General features: G+C 40.6%; 1 protein-coding gene across 2 annotated transcripts in view; it reads left to right on the top strand.

Annotated features, from left to right (window-relative positions):
* NR1D2 (nuclear receptor subfamily 1 group D member 2) overlaps positions 1-20,206 on the top strand; it is a 49,069-nt gene that overhangs the window by 18,126 nt on the left and 10,737 nt on the right. The window contains exons 2-8 of one of the 2 annotated variants that reach the window (XM_073630238.1): positions 363-671; positions 2,854-2,942; positions 5,296-5,440; positions 8,645-9,312; positions 11,577-11,762; positions 14,346-14,556; positions 18,060-20,142. In XM_073630238.1, coding sequence (XP_073486339.1) covers positions 363-671; positions 2,854-2,942; positions 5,296-5,440; positions 8,645-9,312; positions 11,577-11,762; positions 14,346-14,556; positions 18,060-18,256 — 1,805 coding nt within the window. In that variant the 3' untranslated portion in view covers positions 18,257-20,142. Of the gene's footprint in view, positions 1-362; positions 672-2,853; positions 2,943-5,295; positions 5,441-8,644; positions 9,313-11,576; positions 11,763-14,345; positions 14,557-18,059; positions 20,143-20,206 lie in introns of those variants that run through there. The other variant, XM_073630239.1, reaches the window with a different exon arrangement.

Below are 20,206 nucleotides of genomic sequence, written 5' to 3' on the forward strand. Positions count from 1 at the left end.
CAGTGCCACACCATGCACACTGTGCCCATCACAGTGCCATGCAGAAACAAGCTCCTGGTTGTACACTGTACAAAATCTGAAGCTTGTTGCACTGTAATCTATATCACAGTTTCTAACAAACAGAACCGACTTCCAAAGCCTACTTCTCCATGACAGGATATTGAAGAGGCAGGGTGGTGGATACACTCATACGATGTCTACGTTTTAGTAGTGTTTGCAGTTATTATTCAGCTCATTCTTTACTCTGACCCAGTCATTTGGTTGGAGATCCGAAAGTCTTTATAAGCATGTGGGTTTTATCTAAACTGAGTTCATGATATACCTGCTTAAATCATTAATTGGTTTTACACTGTTTGGTCTAGGTGGTGTCATTGCATACATCCGCTCCTCCAGCTCAGCCTCCAGCCCTTCCTCCTGCCACAGCGAGAGCTCCAATAGCAGTTTCCAGTCTTCGTCCTCTTTACCATCTTCCCCCAGCAGCTCTGCCTCTGAGGGGAGTAACAGTGGCAGCAGTGGCAATGGGAACACCAGAAGAAGTGACCTTTCCAGTGGAAACCTCCTGTTCAACATGGAGGAATCTCAAAGGAACCAACAGGTGGACACACTGTGCATAAGGACAACCTACACAAGTGCAGCAATCCTGACCAAAAGCCATGCAGGCCTCACCTCGAGTGAGTAATCGGTATCCTGTAATTAAACTTTTGCAGTTAATAGACCTGATGTTAGATGGCATTTACCTTGAACTTAAAGCAGTATTAAACACAAAACCAAAAATGTCATATATTGCAGCATACCAATCATTAGATGTGGTGGCCTCATTCATTTCTCTCTCCCTTTTTTATTTTTTTTTTTAAAGGGGTTGTAAATGTAAAAATTTTTTCACCTTAATGCATTCTATGCATTAAGGTGAAAAAACTTTTGACAGTACCACCGCCCCCAGGCCCCCCGTTTTACTTACCTGACGCCTCGAATCTCCGCTGCTCGTCCTCGTCATCTTCATTGCAGCTCAGCCTGGTCGCTGATTGGCTGCAGTGGATGGATTGAAAGCAGCGCAGCCATTGGCTCGCGCTGCTGTCAATCACATCCGATGACGCGGCGCGCGGGGGGGCGGGGCCGAGTGATACAGCGAGCGGCTATAGCCGCCGGCTGTATCACGGGAGCGCGCCCGCAAGCACTCACCACCGTGCGAGGGAGCTCGCATTAAGGTGGTAAATGCTTGCGGGGAGGAGCTGAAACAGCCGCCGAGGGACCCCAGAAGACCAGGTTCGGGGCCACTCTGTGCAGAACGAGCTGCACAGTGAAGGTAAGTATAACATGTTTGTTATTTAAAAAAAAAAAAAAAATAACTTTACAACCCCTTTAAGGCTTTTTACCTGGTGATCTGGCCAGTAACACACTGGGAGGGGGGTTGTCACGTTTGGACAGCAGCATTGTCCATCGGGGGGAGGGGAGTGTTCGATGTGCAGTTTCCAGACCCCTATCATATTGTCCCCTTCACATTCCTGTCATTTATAGCACCCGTCCTTCACATTACAGTCCCAAGCCTCCCTTCACATTCCTGTTCTCACCCCTTTCTAGAACGCCCCCCTCCCCCTTCATATCACTGCCGTTACATTCCTGACCTCTGTTTATACCACCCCCCCCCCCTTCATATCACTGCCGTTGCATTCCTGACCTCTGTTTATACCACCCCCCCCCTTCCTTCTTCACATTATTTTCTGGACTCTTCACATCAGTCCTGGCTTCTCCCATCCTTAATGGCAGTGACGGAGCCCTCTTCCCTGTCCTACCTTACACAGGGCGGAGGGTGGGAGGCACAGAAGGGCGGGAGCTGCCCCAGTTAACTGATTGGTTGCTAGGATGTATCACGGTCCTAGCAATCAATGGGTTAACTGGACCAACTACCACTCTCCATCCATTGCTGTGCTGCCTCCCCATGTCAGCTCTGCAAAGAAGACAGTGCTAGCGGTGGTTGAGGGTAAGAACCGGCTCCTAAAGGGTGCGACCACGGCGGGTCCGGATGGGACATTGACTCGGTCTGGAGCTGGACCACGGTCCGCCAATTAGTGATGCCTGACCTACACATCGGTTTTTAAGCTATTTCACAATAAACGTTTTGTATTATATTATAATATTGGTGCCTCTAAAAATCCTCTCCATAGTATTTACTCTTTTTTTTTTGTTTTGTTCTGGGATGTGGCACCAATACTGTTGGGTGGTTGGGGCACATCTGATGTAATTGAATATAGAATTCACCTGGGCCCGTGACTGGACAGTTATGGAGTGGCAGCACACTGATAGAATCAGAATAATTGTTCCCCTTTATGAGACAGGTACTTATTACTTGTGAAGTGCATTTGCACCATAGAGAAGAAATATATATGACATTCAGCCCACGTTCACATTGAGCCGATTTGGCATGCAATTTGACATGTCAAATCTGTGGCTATTGCCAGCAATGGCACCACCTGAATCGGTCCGTCGCCGACTTTGCGGCGCCGCACCAATTCCCAAAAGTAGTTCCTGTACTACTTTTGGCGACTTCGAGGGTGAAAAGAATAAACATCTTTGCAGAAACCCGCACAGATCTCTGTCAAATCACTCCTGAAGTTGGACTGCATTGCTGCTTTGAAATCGTGTGAGTTCAGCTGAACTCACATGATTTCAAACCCGCTCTCAATGTGAACCTGGGCTAACACATACCTAGATAAGATATTTTCTATGAGGTAAATAGTATGCACTAGATTAACGCCACAAACATGTTTATTATATGCCTTATTACATTTATTTTACTTTATTTTCTTATGCTTTTGTATACCTATGTCTGACTTAAATGTAACTTTTATATTTTAGAATTCAATGGGATGGTACTTCTGTGTAAGGTGTGCGGAGATGTAGCCTCTGGATTTCACTATGGAGTCCACGCCTGTGAGGGTTGTAAGGTAAAGATTTGCTCCATCACATACCAACTTCTATACCTTTTTAAGAGACTTCATATTTGTTCTGCAAGATCCTCCAGATCTGGAAATATTTTACAAAAGGAGAGCAAAATGTGAGGTCTTATAGGAAGGATCTGTTTATCTGTTCTTCTCTGGTCAGCTTTATCCACAACTGTTTATGTGTTTCACATACACAGATTGAGTATATACTGTTGGCTTTTATCCAGCTGCTATTTAATCCATCAATTCACACAGCTGGTTTGGCTTATAAATTGTCATTCGTAAAAAAGTAATAGCAGCTATTCAGTGTACGGTTTATGTCTTCTTCTGTATGATATACAGTTGGTCTCAGGACTATTCCTTTAAAATTGTTTTTATGTTTAGTAATTCACAAACGGATTACAACCTTTCCTCTGATAATGTTTACCCATGCTTTGAACCTGGTGAAGTTGGAGAAATGACACTGCTGTAAAAACACTTTACAGGCGTGATAGCTGTAAAGATATTAGTCATTATGAGGTGGCATACATAGCCGCTGGGTTCGAAAGAATTAGGATTTAGAGCTTGTTCACATTTGCAGCCAGGGGGACAGTAAAAATAGGTTTTTGAACCATGGTTTTACCTACTCCCGAGTGCCCGTCTTAACCCAACACACTGGCCGGAGAGGGTAGTACACCTGCCACAGCAAAACAATTTACCCTGTTGTCAAATAAATGGGGCTGTGCCGCAACCATCTTGCAATCTCGTGCAATACACATGGTTGCGGCAGAGTGTTGCAGGCTTTTCAGGGATAAAAGAGGTGTTGAGGAGGCGACCAATCACCTAACGGCCTGTCGAAAAGTGGTCCACTGTGGATGTGTTTTCAGAAGGGCGGCAGGGGCTGCCGCTAATGTCAACGAGTCCTTAACGTTCCTTCTAGGCATAATAAATGAGGGTTACACATGTAACCCCTAAAAATGAGTTTAAAGTATACTTAAAGGCAAAACTTTTTTAGTTTTGCATTGAGTGGAGAGGGATTAGAATACTTGTCAGTTTTTATTGCTGTCTGTGCCCCTGTTCAGGAGATACACCCCCTCTGTGTCCTGTTTACCATCATTAAAAGTAAAGAAAATCCCAAATTTTGGGTTGCCCCTAGAAAAGTAATAGAAGGGAAATCTATTCACTAGTTCTGGTGACCTGGGGGTCCCCAAGGATCTCCATTGATTTGCAGGGTTTTCCCCTCACTTCCTGTATGGCTTTGGGACAGTAAGTGAAGGGAAATCTCCACAATGGGACATAGATGGTGAAAAACAATCTGACAGGTTATGACCCTCCCTTGCTCTATCCAAAATGCAAAAATTAACGTTTTTGCCTATAGTTCTACTTTAAATAAGACTGTATTCTTTCAACTGTATGCTGTTAGTACTTTTAATAGTAGAATTTCAAATATCAATTCTTTTTTAGTATTTTATTTCTTTTATTACAATTTTTCTTTGAATTTACATGCAGCTCAAGTTGCTTAAAAATGGCCTATATAAAAAAGAATGCCAACATTACCTGTGTTAAGAGCATACAGTTGTAAGGATGCAAAACTTTTGTGATGGGGTCCTTTCATTTCGCAGTACTGTTAACTTACACATACAGGAACATTGCAGCTTTGGTTCTGTGCTTCACAAATGAAAAGTCAGCTCTTTAGTACAGTAATTACAATTGAATAAAGGTAAGAGTCCACTATGCTCAGACATGTCTTTGTGTCTTTAAACAGGTCAATATGTCCCTTAAGCTGGTGTTAGTTTACCTCCCATTTTGATGGTGTCTTCAAAGTTGCAGGGCCAGTGTCACTTGGCAGACCCAGTGCCATGACACTAATGATCTTTTTATTTGTCTTTAAGTGTGGCATTTTGACCACCACTGTAATGGGGGGGCATTTTCCCCAATGACCCCCAATAAATTGCTCCATGAGACCTGAATTATTTTAAGGGTTCCTCTGGGTTAAAACGTTTGAGGAAGGCCGTTACTAACTCTAGTAGTGTTGATCCAAATGATGGTAAACACAACTTGTGATGATCCTGCTAATTATTTTATTATGGTGATGATAGGTGGTTATTGCCTTCATGATTGGCACTTTGATCAGTCACTCCAGTGCAGAATACTATTAATTAAATTTCGATTCATTATTTAATATAGTATATTTAATAGAATTGAGGATCAATAGAATTACTTTTCTTTAATGTATCATGTTATCTCTCAGATCTCTCTTTGCCAGATAATTCTACATTCTGATTTCCTTTACAATAAATGATACACACATGCGCTTGGATATATTTATATATATATATTTATATCTATTGGTTAAGGGGTTGTTGTGTGTTTCTAGGGCTTTTTCAGAAGAAGCATACAACAAAACATCCAGTACAAAAAGTGCCTCAAGAATGAGAGCTGTTCTGTCATGAGGATGAACCGAAATCGCTGCCAGCAATGCCGCTTCAAGAAATGTTTGTCTGTCGGCATGTCCAGGGATGGTATGTGAAATGCCTTACACATTTATCATTGCTGGAAGTAAACTGGCCAGTGGGCCTATGGGGTGAGATTCTCACAAGGGGGTAACCGTGTTTTTGTTCTATCATTTACATTCTCAGTGAAAGCAGCTACAGGTTGAAAGGCAGTTTATTTCAACAGTAAATACATGATCTCCTCCTATTCTTGTTTTCTTATAAACAAAACTTGTCACTTTGCCCATTCAGGTCAGAGTGACAGGTTCTCTTTATAGTTCACATTGCCGCTCCTCATCTCTCTGTTAGCCTGCTGGAGCCCTGTGTCTAATACCTGTGTAAGCTTCATGTCAATCTGTGTTGGAGGGTCCATGACCTTCTCCCCTCTACAGCTTTCTATGATGTCAGGCCTGATAATTGACCACATATCACTAGATCGTGGTAGGAAAGAAGGTCACATGCTCCCTCATACGCAGATGTTCTGTTTATTTCCTAGGCTTCCCACAGGTGAACGGAGCAGTAGGGAAGCTCAGCAAAGATCCTGCATTTCTTGGGGCCTGTGTTGATGACATTACTTTGACACACTTTTGAGATCAATCAGAATTCAATAACCGGTGTATTTAAACCTGCATTTGACCTCCTTCTGACCTGCATTTGAGCTGCTTCAAATTGATTTTGCATACCCATTGACTTGTATAGGAATGCAAGACTCACTTGAAGCAAGCAAAATCCTGTCAACAAATGCCCTTAGACAACATGTCACTTTTCCATAAATGGACAAAGTGACAAGTTTTATTTTTTAAAACGTAAAGGGCTCTCTTAAAAAAAACTAGGGCTCGTTGAAATCATAGGTACATGAAAACTGATGTAAACTGATGGGAAAACAGCAGATTTCACTTGCAGAGACATCAGTTTCACATCAGTTTTCATGCACGTCACTTATGTGCCCTATTCACAGCAATGTTGATGTCATGTCAGTTTTTTCCCATGCAGAAAACTGCATACACATTACAAATTCCTGCACAGGAAAAAATCTGCATGTGATACTGTTCACACCACAACACGTGATACCAGTGTTGTGATGTGACTAGGGCACATAGAGAAATTTATTTTTTTTTTTTTGCGATTTTCATTGCCACTTGCATAGACTTCTGTTAAATGAAGTTGCAAGCTGCAATGAAATCTGAGGTGCAAAGTGCACTGATATGTGGCTTTGAAATCGCTCTTAAGAAGCTTGCATTCAAAGCCGTGCTGGTGTGAACTTGGGCTAGGACATGAAATGAATGAAACTGATTAACGGTTCCTACAGATTTAGAGAATTTCCCTCCCCTGATCTGGCTGGTTGCAGTTGGACTAGGTGCCTACAGACATAAGAGAACATTTAAATAAACCTACTCGTTAGAGTTGGACTGGGCAATGATCAAATGTGTGTAGGCATCAAGCCCAGGCCAAGCTTTCTCAGGGAGCAATGTCATCAGCAGAGTCTTGTGTTATTGGCCACATTTTGTTTTGTTCCACCATGATAAGCCAGTGCTTATCATGGCGGAACCACCCCTTTCTCTCCTCTATAGGCCAGACATTCTCTTTGACTCCTGACAATGTACATATTTATAGACTAAAAAGATTGTACAAAAGGGGCAAAACTTACCACAATAAACGCATGTGCTTGAACCATATCTGCCATCTGCTGCCCAGATCTGCTACATGCAACCTCCTCTCTCCAACAGCATGAGATGTTCTAAAGTTAATACACATTTATTTTACATAGTTCTATTAAGGGAGGCCTTTATGGAGAAAATAAGATGGGAACAAAAGAAGTATTGTTGCCTATAGTGTCCAGTCAGCCGTCTTGTTCAACTACTTCCCTCCCAGGCCAATTCTGACATTTCCCTGCTACATGTAAAATTCATCATAACATTTTTTTGTTAGAAAATTACTCGGGACCCCCAAACAGTATGCATATTTTTGAAGCAGAGGCCCTAGAGAATAAAATGGTGGATGTTGCAATTTTGTATGTCACACGGTATTTATTCAACGATTATTTATTTATTTTTTGGGGGGGGGGGATTACCTTTTTTAAATGCAAAAAAACCCCACAATATATGACCCAAATTTTGGTAAATTATGAAAGATGATGTTATGTCCGGTAAATAGATACCTAACATGTGACGCTTTAAAATTGCGCACGCTTGTGGAATGGCGCCAAACTACAGTACTTAAAAAAAATCTCCATAGACGACACTTTTAGACATTTTTACAGGTTACCAAATTAGAGAAGGTCTAGGGCAAGAATTATTGCTCTCACTATAACTTTGCGGCGATACTTCATATGTGTGGTGCAAATGCTGTTTACCTATGCAGCTGCAACCTACGTGTGTGTTTGGATAATTTTATTTCTTTCGCAAGAAATGTAAATATCACTTGTGATAGAAATAAGGCATGACAGGTCCTCTTTATGGAGACATCTGGGACCCCAGAACATTCCTCTACCCAAAAACATTGATCTCCGCATTCTAGAAAAAAAATGGCAGTGTTTACATCTGCCAGAACCAGACGTGACGTTATGACATCACTTTTTGCCTTCCAGGACCATAGAGATGGCCGGGGACCATCCAGTCCATGGCCAGCTCTATGATAACCCGGCGGCACTGCTGGGTCAGATACCGGCTCCCTGATTGCATGGGAGAGCCCAGGGAGGTGCCGGTGGGAGGGGGGTGTCCCCTCCCGTTGCCTGAAAAAAAAAAAAAAAGATACTGGAATGATGCCTGTGGCTGCAAGCATCATCCCTGTAAACCACTGAAAGTTCAGGATGTCCTACAGGTGGGAAGTGGTTAATTGTCTGGGAAAATTTGAAAAAGGAATTTGGTTGTTATGGGCAACATTTCCACTTATGTTCCTGATTGCTTTCTTTCATTTGTTCATAAATGGCCCCTCCTAAGTTTCCTATCCTCCTTGAGAACATCTCTGATGCATCATCCAAAGACAAAATCATGGCGGTTCTTTTATTGGTTATGTAGAAAGAAGAGAGGGGCCACACACTGGAACAAGATGTTTGCTTAGAAGAAATCTTTATTGTCACATGCCAGACAGACAATACAGGACCAAGGTTGACGTTTCACACGGGTATACTGTGCTTGCTCACAACATTGGTTGTATTGGTTATATGCCAAAGATGGGAGTGAATTAGGATGATCTGTCTTTCATTTCTCTTCTCACTTTGTCTTTATTCGACAGCTGTTCGTTTTGGTCGCATCCCAAAGCGTGAAAAACAAAGAATGCTGATGGAAATGCAGTCTGCCATGAAGACTATGATGAACAGTCAGTTCGGTAGCTCGGGACCTCAAGAAGCACTGCCAGATTACCAAGCTTCACCATCAGTTTTGCCACCTGTGCCGCACCCTGTTCAAGAAAACCTAGACAGCAAGGCTCAGCAATATCCTGAAAAAAGCCCCACGCCACCCTCCTCATCTTCACTTAATCCAGCTCCTCCATCTTCAGACATTAGTAAGGAGGACGTCATTGGTACAGTTACTAGAGCTCACAGAGAGACCTTCATGTACAATCAGGAGACTTCTGAATTTAAAGGCGAAGCCAGCCACCACAGGGAAGAAAGGATGAACAATGTTAAATACAGTAACAGTAACAATATTCAATTCAATAGTGTTGTCAATGTTGCTCGCTGTCCTGTTGGTGAAAGCCAGAACTACATGAATGGAGAACATAGGGGCAAAAACAACATGGGTTGTCCCTATGCCCATGCCGTTTACTACTCTAATGAACAGAACATAAACATTTCCAATAGCTATTCGCACAAGGAGTTCGGTAAAACACCCACGATTGACGTATCTCAGGCTGAGCACATGAATGGCTATCCGTGCAATAGAGGAAGAAGAATGTATTTGGTACAAACTTTTTTGGTTTATCTATTGTTTAGAAGTACTCACAGATATGTTGGGTTTCCACTGTGAAAATATTGTACAAACCACTCAAAAAATACTTATTAGTGCTTGATATATGAACCATTTGTGGTGTTGACCTGGCTGGCACTGGGTTTGTTTTTGTTTTAATTTAGAGAACAAATTGAAATTGGGCAAATGCTAGAATCCAGCATGTTCAAATTCCTGTTACCAGACAATATTTATCCAGTGTCTGTGGGTACTTTACATTTTTGTTGTGTTTCTGCATCCCTTGTTTTAAAGGTAATCTCAATCAGATATGAAGTGTTAAAGCTAGTCTCCATGTTTTTTGTTTAAATAGTTCATTTAGACTGCTGCTTGCACAGCATGAACTGTATGTAGCCTTAGCTTAGAGTATACAGCAGTGGTCCCTGAATGTGACCCTTTGCTTGCCTTTATATGGCCCTTGGGTTACTACAGACACCAATGATGGAGCACTATTCCTCCTATTGATACCAATAATGAGACACTATTCCTCCCACTGACACCAATGATGAGGCTTTATTCTCCCCACTGAAGATATGGCATTGTTTAATCCCACTGATGCCAGGACATTTGCTACTGCCACTGGCCATAGTCTAGCCCAGTGGTCTCCAAACTACAGCCTTCGTAGTTTGGAGACCACTGGGCTAGACTGTGGCCAGTGGCAGTAGCCACTGGCCACAGTCAGTATGCCTGATGCAGCCCTTTGCTTGCCTTTTTTGGCTCTTGGGGCACTATGTCAACAACTGACACCGATGATAGGGCACCATTCCCCCTACTGACACCATCAATGGTAAATAGTCTGTTTGGACAAGCTTGGTACAAATGAATTATTTAAAGTTAAATGAAACATGGAGGTCAGCTTTAAGTGGGCAACAACATGCCTACCAAGGTTTGTTTTTTTATCATGCAGGCCAACAGTGTAGAATTCTCTAATTTTCGATAACCCAATTTTTTGTGACTAAAAAAATAGACATCATCAGGTATGCATGCTTCCTTTTAGGTAGAGTACCTGGAACTTCTCCCCTTGTAATGCAGATACATGGTGATTGGTCAATTCTTTTAGGGGTAGGGAGAGAGCCTTTAGTGGTGTGTAAGCTCTGAATAGAGTGGCCTAAAGCTTATATAAGGCCTCCTTTTCCCCAGCCACTGAATGGCTCCATAGGAGGAATAGGGGAAAGCTGAAACGTTCTTCTGGTGAGAGGGGAATCAAAGTAAATTTGTTGCTTTGTTGGGTTTGGGCAAAATGTTTGCTTTAAGTCAAAAAGTCCACTCTCTTTCCTATAATATGAGTTGTATGTAATCCTTTGCAGACGGATTACACCGCTAATGAAGCATACAGTATCTTAGGTGCTGCTGGATGATTCTTGCCTTGATGATGCCAGATACTCTCCATTGCGGTGATCTTCTGGTGCTGCGGAGAGGAGAGGTTGTAACTGTGCAGGATCGCTCTGTTTGCCTTCCTTTTCATGCCCACTTGGCCATTCACAAAACTCCTAGTATTATTTTCCAACAAAGCAAGGCATTCTGCGAATGCAGGCGGGTCAGTGAATGGCTGCTCTCCTCCATTCATAGAATGCCTTGCATTCTGGGAAAATAATACTAGGACTTTTGTGATGGGAACTTTAGTACATCAGGTTTTCTTTAGGAGAGACCACAAGAAGCCTACTGTGGGTGTATCTAGAAATCGCTCTCCTGCATTATACAGGTTTGAAAGAGGTTACCAGATTATTCCCAAAAAGGAGTGTGCTGGGGCACTACAGCAATACCTGAAAAATAAAGCCCTCAGTGGGGTACTGTGTTCATGTATGCATCTCAAGGCTTCATTTTCATATTTGATTGGCGTGTACTTTCAACATGTGCCCCAGTATTTGCATACACTGGCCTTCATGTATGTGTGTTTTTGTTTTTTTTAAATACCTGTATAAGTTGTTATGGTGGTTATGTTTTTAAATGCAGTATTGGAGGGCATCTTTGAATCTAAATCGGATAATATACAGAGGTTGATTTACTAAAATTGGAGAGTCCGCAATCTATGGCAGCTGTGCATAGAAAACAATCGGCTTCCAGGTTTTTTGCCAAACTTATTTGGACAAGCTGGAGTTAGAAGCTGATTGGCTACCATGCACATCTGCACCAGATTTTACACTCTCCAGTTTTAGTAAATCAACCCCCACAGCCTTTATGTTGGTGTTACTTGTATACTTACTAGTTGTTACACTTTGCAGGTTTGTCCAATGAGCGTATCTCCTTACATGGACCCAAATAAATCTGGACCTCAAATCTGGGAAGAGTTCTCCATGAGTTTTACACCGGCGGTGAAAGAAGTGGTGGAATTTGCCAAGCGCATTCCGGGATTTAGGGACCTTTCACAGTATGATCAGGTTAACTTACTGAAAGCTGGAACGTTTGAGGTGAGATTTTATTATTATTTATTATAGGTTCAGGCTCATAAGACATACCACCTATGCTTCTTTGTTAAATAAATCTTTGCTTAGGGCAATGCAGCAACTTAATACTAACACTACAGTCATCTCTTTAGAATACAGGAGGCAAGAAGTAAATGTGCACAAGATACAGGGAATTGGCCATGTACTGTAGACTGAGCTTGAGCAGACCAGAGAAGATCATATGAGCCCAAAACTACACTCAGGCTAGTTCTGTTCACAAATGTCTGAGTTACCAATCTAGGCCTGATTGTTTTACAGTGCAGGAGCATTGCTATGGGTAGTGTTACCTGAGCTGTGGTCTCCGTTGACACTCATTTGCAATTATGGACACTTCAGAAAAATAAAGTGATGCAGATTCTGCATTGCCATGCTGTAGTGACAGATGTAAAAACCTTGTCATATGCTACCTCTAAAGCACATATGTCAAACACAAGGTCCGTGGGCCGAATCCAACCTGTCAGGGCTTGTCCTGTGGCCCTCACACCCAGTTTTGCAACCAGGAACATGGCGGAACTCTATTCTGCCCCCTCCAGCTCTCTCTCTACGCTGTCATTTGTAAACCTGGAAATTATCAGTTTGAGCAAAACTGCTGTTGATACTCTTTGCAGTAGCAGTTGATTAAACCTTGTTCACAAGCTACATCTGCAACACGTCCAATAAAAAAAAATGATACCACGGCTTTTACTAGCTCAAGTAATTGCTCTGGAAATGTGTTGTTCTTATTATTGATAATTGAGAACAAAATGACCCCAGATGCAAATAATAAAGCCCAACTAAAATTCCGCTGTAAAAATGGCAACCAGTTAGATTTGGCAAGAGACCTGTAAAGTCTTCTTTAATCAAAAGCTCCCCCCCAGCAATATTTAATCCTTCTGTATGTATGATATACATGCATACTCTTTGAGTACTGTTGATCCCTTCCTACTTGATTTCCAACAACCTCTTGCATTGGCTTCTGTCCCTGAACCCACTTTAACCTCCCTGGTGGTAATCCTAAATGTGGCTCGGGGTGAATTTTCATTACCAAAAGCGTTAACCCAGAGCCACACTCGGGATTGCATCCCAGTATCCTGGGAAAAGTTACTTATCTTGTCCCCAGGATCCTGTGATGTCCCACCGTTGTGTCCCCGAGCTGTGTACTCCGCTCGATGTACTGTGTGTCGGACCCCGTTCCCTGCAAGCGTTGCGATGCACGGGGACGGAGCCAGGGGCCAAATTCAAAAAGTGCAAAAAACAAAACAAATACAGTACACTGTAATCTTACAGATTACATTACTGTATCAAATCATTTCACTTCCCTTTTGTCCCTAGTGCTTTGTCCAATGCTGTGCCTGCAGTTTTATATTATATATACTGTTCTTTCTGCCTGGAAACTTGAGATTGTCCATGGCAACCAAAAAGTGTTCCTTTACATCAAAAGCGGTTTTAGACCAGCTAGAAAACAGCGATGATAAATTAGAATCACTTGCAGAATTGAGTGATAGTGATTTGTGGGGAAATTCATCACCAAACACTGAAAGTGATGACAGTGACAATTCTGCAACTGATTAATTTTCAGTATTTTTGATTTGATTACATTATTGAATACATTTTATTATTATTACATTATTATTTGTTATAGTTATTTATTATATTATAATTTATGATTTCGTCTTTCATACTTTATCATAACCGGGATGTCTACTAGACTCTTGTTTGGACAGATTTAAGTGTGTTATTCCTAAGAATTACAGGCCTACAATATAAAACGCCAAATTTCCATGCGAAACAATGTACCGCTTTGAGACGCAAAAATCTGACATAATCATACCACAAGGGAGGTTAAGGGTAATCCCTAAGAGGTAAGGATGCACTATTCTAATATTTCAAGAGGTCTGCAACACCAACCTACAGATTTTTTTTTTTAAATTTTTATTACAGGTCTCTTTAAAAAGAATAATCAGACATGCTTAGCTATTTTGTGTTAGCCAGCTGTAGTTCAAGTGAAGGTGTTAACAATCTCCTAACATTTCCGGTGGTTAACAGTATGGGTTCTGTTAATAAAAAAAATTCTCTGTATGAGTGTCTGTGCATTCTCACAGCTGCACGAATAATCCACATAATGTGTCTAATATGTTTATTTCTTGTGATTGTCAGCTCCATCTAGTCGCCATAATGCCATCATTTACTGAAATACCTCAATCCAGGAAAATACTACATTTTGGCCACTAGATGGAGCTGACCATCATATAAAATGAAACATATTAGACACATTACAGAAATGACATTACATAAGAAATTACACATTGCAGAAATTATTCATTATGGCTGTGCAAATGCTCAGACATCCGCACGTTAGGATTTTTATAAATAGACTCCTATCATCGCCAGATTTCTGAGACAACATCTAAAGAATACATAGACTGATTTTCAAGTATTATTTTAGGTCAAGCACAACAGCATTAGGGAGGAGATGAATCATGTCTTTGTATTTTTCTGGAACAGTAATTAAAGGCCTCTTTCTTGTATAAAACAACAATGCTACTATTTTGTGTTTTCTTTTGCCAGGTTTTGATGGTTCGGTTTGCATCACTGTTTGATGCGAAGGAGCGTACTGTCACCTTTCTAAGTGGGAGCAAGTACAATGTGGATGAGCTGCGCTTTATGGGAGCTGGCGAGCTGCTGAACTCTGTGTTTGAATTCAGCGAGAAGCTGAAAGCACTGCATCTTAGTGAGGAGGAGATGAGTTTGTTTACAGCAGTTGTCCTCGTCTCTGCGGGTAAGAGAGAAGTACTCTGTTGTTTCTTATGCCATCCATCCTTTGTAAACAACATGACTTTGAACCTCCATTAATATTTTAGACTGTCAAAATTAGCAATCTTAAAGGACCAGTGTTGTGAAAAATCGAATATTTTTATAACAATAGATAAGGAATATAATCGCAATCACTGTTCGATGCATTCCTTTTTCTTTCCCATGACAGTTTTATATTTTATTTGAATTATATTTTTATCCATATTTACATCCAGTCCAATCTATGCAGGGAAAGACACAGGGGTTGGGACAAGTTATCACAATGGCTCAGAAAAAAACTGTAGATATACCTGTTAAAGCACAACCCTAGTAGTGCTAAAATTTGTTCTAACCCTGTCACTTATTCTGAACAATTTGGCTGGCATGGAAATGTAGAGAAAAATATATATTTCTATGAACATGGAAGAGCCAGTGTACTGCACAGGAAAGTAAAATAACACTGATGGTCCTGACCATTATACACTAATGTGAAATTCATAATCCAGCATAAAGTAGGATGTTGTAGCCAGTAAAGCAAGCAACAAACTAGCAGATATTTAAAGTGGTTGTAAAGACTCAGGATTTTTTATCTTAATGCATTCTATGCATAAGGGGAAAAAACCTTCTATGTTCAGCAGCCCTCCTTATACTTACCTGAGCCCCATTTCAATCCAGCGATGTGCACGACATGAGCCTCGGCTCTCCGGGGTTTGTCTCTCCTCATTGGCTGAGACAGCAGTGGGAGTTATTGGCTCCCGCTGCTGTCAATCACAGCCAGTGAGCCAGTGAGCCAATGAGGAGAGCAGCTTGCTCTCGGCACTTGGCAGGAGGGAGAGGCCGGGAGTGGCAGTGGAGTACAACAGAAGAGGAGGATCGGGGTTGTTCTGTGCAAAACCGCTGCACGGAGCAGGTAAGTATGACATGTTTGTTATGTAAAAAAATAAATAAAAGTCAGCCTTTAATATCACTTTAAGAGAGGAGGAGCAGATGGTTTTTAGGAATCCAAATTTCTGCTCTTAAGTTGTTATAATGGTCCAGTCTTAGTCCTCAGGTATTATTGTATGTGTTCTCTTCTGTAGTTGTCACCCTTGGGGGGATTTACTAAAACTGGAGAGTGCAAAATCTGGTGCAGCTCTGCATAGAAACTAATCAGCTTCCATGCTTTATTTTTGTCAAAGCTTAACTAAACAAGCTGAAGTTAGAAGCTGATTGGCTACCATGCACAGTGCACTAGATTTTGCATCTTCCAGTTTTAGTAAATCAACCCCCCCCCAGTTTCAGACTGTAAAGCTGGCCATAGACTGTTTGGATTTCATCCAGCTCCTGATGAATCAACCAAATTTCACTCAGTGTATGACCCTGCCAGCCACCCCATGCCCGAAATCCCTCGATTATAAAAATCAAAGGAGCTGGGTGGAAAATTTCTGGTCACACCGTGTCTGCAACCAATCAGATTTAGACACTGTTTCGGTATATTTACAGCTGGCAGGGAAAATACAATAGTCATAACAGGAAATGTATTAATCTACATAAAGCCCCTTATAAAGGGTAAGATATCTCCTGCCTGAGCCCAGGGTTGATTACTGACACTCTGGGAGGAGGGTGTAACTGGCAATTAACACAAGAGTTGATTTTCTAAAGGCGAATATACTGTACATTGCAAGTGCACTTGCTCCAGAGCTTTGTAAATTTAGGTGAAGCTTCACTTTGCAAAGACTACCCAATCACATGCAAGGAAAATAAAGAAAAGACCTGCATGTTTGCTGTCACATGATTGGATGATAGAAATCGGCAGAGCTTCCCCTCATTTTAGAGCTTCCCCTCAGATCTAGAGCAACCACACTTGCAGTGCACAGTATATTTGCCTTTAGTAAATCAACCTCCCTGCCTTTTAGAGCCAATTCACACCGTCCGGATGTGTTCTGGATGTGTGTTTTTGATGCGTTTCCTGTGCGTTTTTGATGCTTTCCAGTGCATTTTTCCCATCCTCCTTTTTTTTTCTTCACCTTAAATGGGAACATTTGCATTCCGGTGTGTTTTTGAAGCATTTTACCACGTTCCAGTACAGTTCAGTGCAGAAAAAATGCAGCATGTTCTACTTTCTTACTGGAATGCACTGGAACCAACCGTACTGGTGTAAACTATGCCATTGGAAACCGCATGACCTACTATCTGTGTGTTTCTGATGCAGAAAAAAATGCACTGCGTGTGGTGTGAACAGGCCTTTAGTTTTCTTGTATTTCTCACAGCACCTTTGTTATGTGAAAGTTAAGGCTGGATTTAGGACAGAGATCATACTTGTGACATGTCATTTGACTGACCTCATCCCCTGATAGGCAGTGTTCTCTGCAGCTTTATGTTAGACACAATAGGCTCCCCAATCCTCCACTATTGCCTCCAATTTATGGATGACTTAAGCCTCGTACACACGATCGGATTTTCCGACGGGAAATGTGTGATGACAGGCTGTTAACATAGTGACGTGGCAAATTATGAAATCTCGAAATGCAGCACACATTCGCTTCTTCTTTAATGGGATAATAATGAAGCTGCTTTGCTGGTGATACTGATGGAGTTATTGCAAACTAATTTTCAAAGGCTTTTTTTTTTCTAGTGATATCAAGAATAATATTTATTATGCTTTTTTTTTTTTTTTTTTGGTCACGTTACCACAACACCATTATCCCATAGTTTTTAAGATCAAAGATACAACTATGTTGGTGTCCCTTGTCAATTTTACATTGTATTTTTTAAAATGTAACTGCCTACTCCCAAACTGTCATTTGAAGTAAAACACATAGCCAAGTATTATTCTACACAATTTTTTCATTGTGCATTAAAAAAAAGAAAACAAATACAATTAGACATGCTATCTGCCAATAGAACTTAACCAAATAGTGCATTCTATGCATCCAAAAATATAGAAAATATACCAAATCAAATCATTATTGAACCAAAAAAATAATGTCAAAGCAATAACTCCAAGGCCAATAATAAATAATGCGTTATCTCCTCTGATTCCACAACATGTCTGGTTGACGAACGGAAACACGAAATTAGCAAAAGGAGCCCAAAGGGTGGCGCTAAAGAGCTAAAAAAAACACGTAGTACGTTCGTGTTTCTTGGCCGACATTTCCTTGCCGTTTGTATGCAAGACAAGTTTGAGCCAACGCCCTTTGGACAAAAGTCCACGGTTTTGTTGGCGGAAAATCCGAACATGTGCACGAGGTTTTAAAGTGGTGTGTAGAGTAAAAACTGCAGCATCCAGCAAATAACAATATCCACTCTGTTTTAATTAAGCCCCTACATGTTGTTTGCTTGGGTTATTAGAATATTTGACAATGTTATGCACTAGTTCATGTGTATGAAGCACTTTCTTCCACATTATACCCTGGATTGTAATTGAATTTGGTGCATTATTTTAAAATACGTATAGATATTTTTTAAATGGATTTTAAAAGGATGGAGATATTTGTCCTCTTTCTTCAGATCGCTCTGGTATTGAAAATGTAAACTCTGTTGAAGCTTTGCAAGAGACTCTGATCCGAGCCCTGAGGACTTTAATCATGAAAAACCATCCTAATGAGGCCTCCACTTTTACCAGACTCCTCCTGAAGTTAGCGGACCTGCGTTCTCTAAATAACATGCACTCCGAGGAGCTTCTGGCTTTCAAGATTCACCCATAGGCCTATAAAAACTATTGTGTGTAATGTCTACTGTATATTGTCTGACAGATGAGGTGTTTTTACTGATATTTGTGGCACAAGATAAATATTAGTAGTTGTTTAAATGTGCACCGTTGCTGCCTTTCATTTTGTGGGTCTATCTTATATTCATGAAACTGCAGCCTCAATACTTTAGAAGGAATAATGTAAACAGTTGGGTGGCTTCGTTGTCATGAATGTTGCCTTAGTCCACAAAATGGAGAGTTATATGCAGGGAACTGGTGCAATGAAGTTAGGGGTTTACTTACACTCAGCTGCCTGAGGTAAAAAACAAAAAAACACAACTATCCTTTCTATACCTCATTCAAACTACTATATACAGGCAGTCCCCCGGGTAACAGGTACATTTTTTGTAGTGTAACTCCTGGCAAAATAATAATTTTTACGTTTTTTGGGGTAACATTAGAAAGGGTTAACACCCCTGTAACATTTGTTTTGCTGTCTGTGCCCCTGTTCAGAAGATTTCACCTCACTTTCTGTCCCTGTGACAATTGGATTTTGAAAATTTTGGGTTGTTGGGGAAACAAGGATTGGTGATAAAGCTCCAGTGGAGACACCTTTTTACCATAATAACTTTTACAGGAGTGAATTTCCCTTCCTAGGGGTAATTTCCTCTCACTTCCTGTTGTCTCCCTCCGTTTTGTAAGTAGGAGTCGTTTGTAAGTCAGGTGTTTGTAACCCGGGGACTGCCTGTACAGTGATATCAGTTGTGTGAGCTTTAAAATCATTTAGTATTATTAGGTTTGAAGACATGCAGACATAATGGATAACACTAATTGAAAGTTCTGCATGAACAAATTATTTTCTTAATGAATGATCTCATTTGAGTTGACCGCCCCTTGACAAAAAAAAAAAATAACTGCCTCAGCTATATAAAAAAAAATCCCCTGTACTGCAGACAAGTAGCATTTTGCACAAAATACTAAAGCTCCACATTTCTTTGGTGTGCAGCAAAGTGTTGTTGTTGAGCACAACTCAAATGACTAGGAGGCTTTGTAAGATACAGGATAATATAATTGTTTTACATCACCAAACAAATTGGACGTAAGGAGCAATTCACAAAGCTAACACAAGGATAATGATACTTTTTTGTTTTTGTTTTAAAGTGTTATCCATATAAAGTCCAAAGAGATTTGAAAATGGCAGTTTCATGACTAAAATAAAGATCCTTATCCTTGTGCTATGTAGCTATAAGTGTGTGTGAAGTAGATATGTAGACACTGGTCACTTAGAAGAAGCACGTATCTCATCATCATTTCTTAATTCTTCATGGAATCGATATGTGCCTCTGCCAAGATCTGAATTGTTGTCTGTCACACAGATTCTTAGCGTGCGTGTTGAGTGTATTTTCTCTTATTGTTTCTGTATTTATGTGTATATGATATCATGTTTTACTAACACGTCAAGTGTTTGGAGACTGTAAATATTCCTAGTTAAGAGCATTATAGAAAAAAATATATATATATATCAGCTTTCTCGCAATATTTTAACCTGTGAAGGGAGCTGAAACGGATAGTATAAAAGATTTATAATATGTACAACATACCCAGAGCTACTGGTACATTTACTAATGGATTATATTTTTGAAAATTATATATATAAAAAAAAAACTTATTATGCTGCAAACATTTATTACATTGAAGCCTCCCACCATGGAATTGGCTTATTGCTAGTCAAACTCAGTGACTTAAATGTAAATGTACATAAAATATTGAAAAAAAAAAACTGTTGGGCAGGTGACAGCTATGGCAAGTCCAGGCGAAAAACAACAGTAATGCCCTGTCGTAGTACTACTCAGATATGTGCAGAATTTATTTTTTGTTAAAGATTTTTTTTTTTTTTTTTTTACAATAGAATACAATACATGTATGAAATCTAAAGAAATAAAAGAGAGAAAATGGAGGTGTTTTT

The sequence above is a fragment of the Aquarana catesbeiana genome, linkage group LG05 (assembly GCF_042186555.1).
Source record: "Aquarana catesbeiana isolate 2022-GZ linkage group LG05, ASM4218655v1, whole genome shotgun sequence".
Classification (NCBI taxonomy): domain Eukaryota; kingdom Metazoa; phylum Chordata; class Amphibia; order Anura; family Ranidae; genus Aquarana; species Aquarana catesbeiana.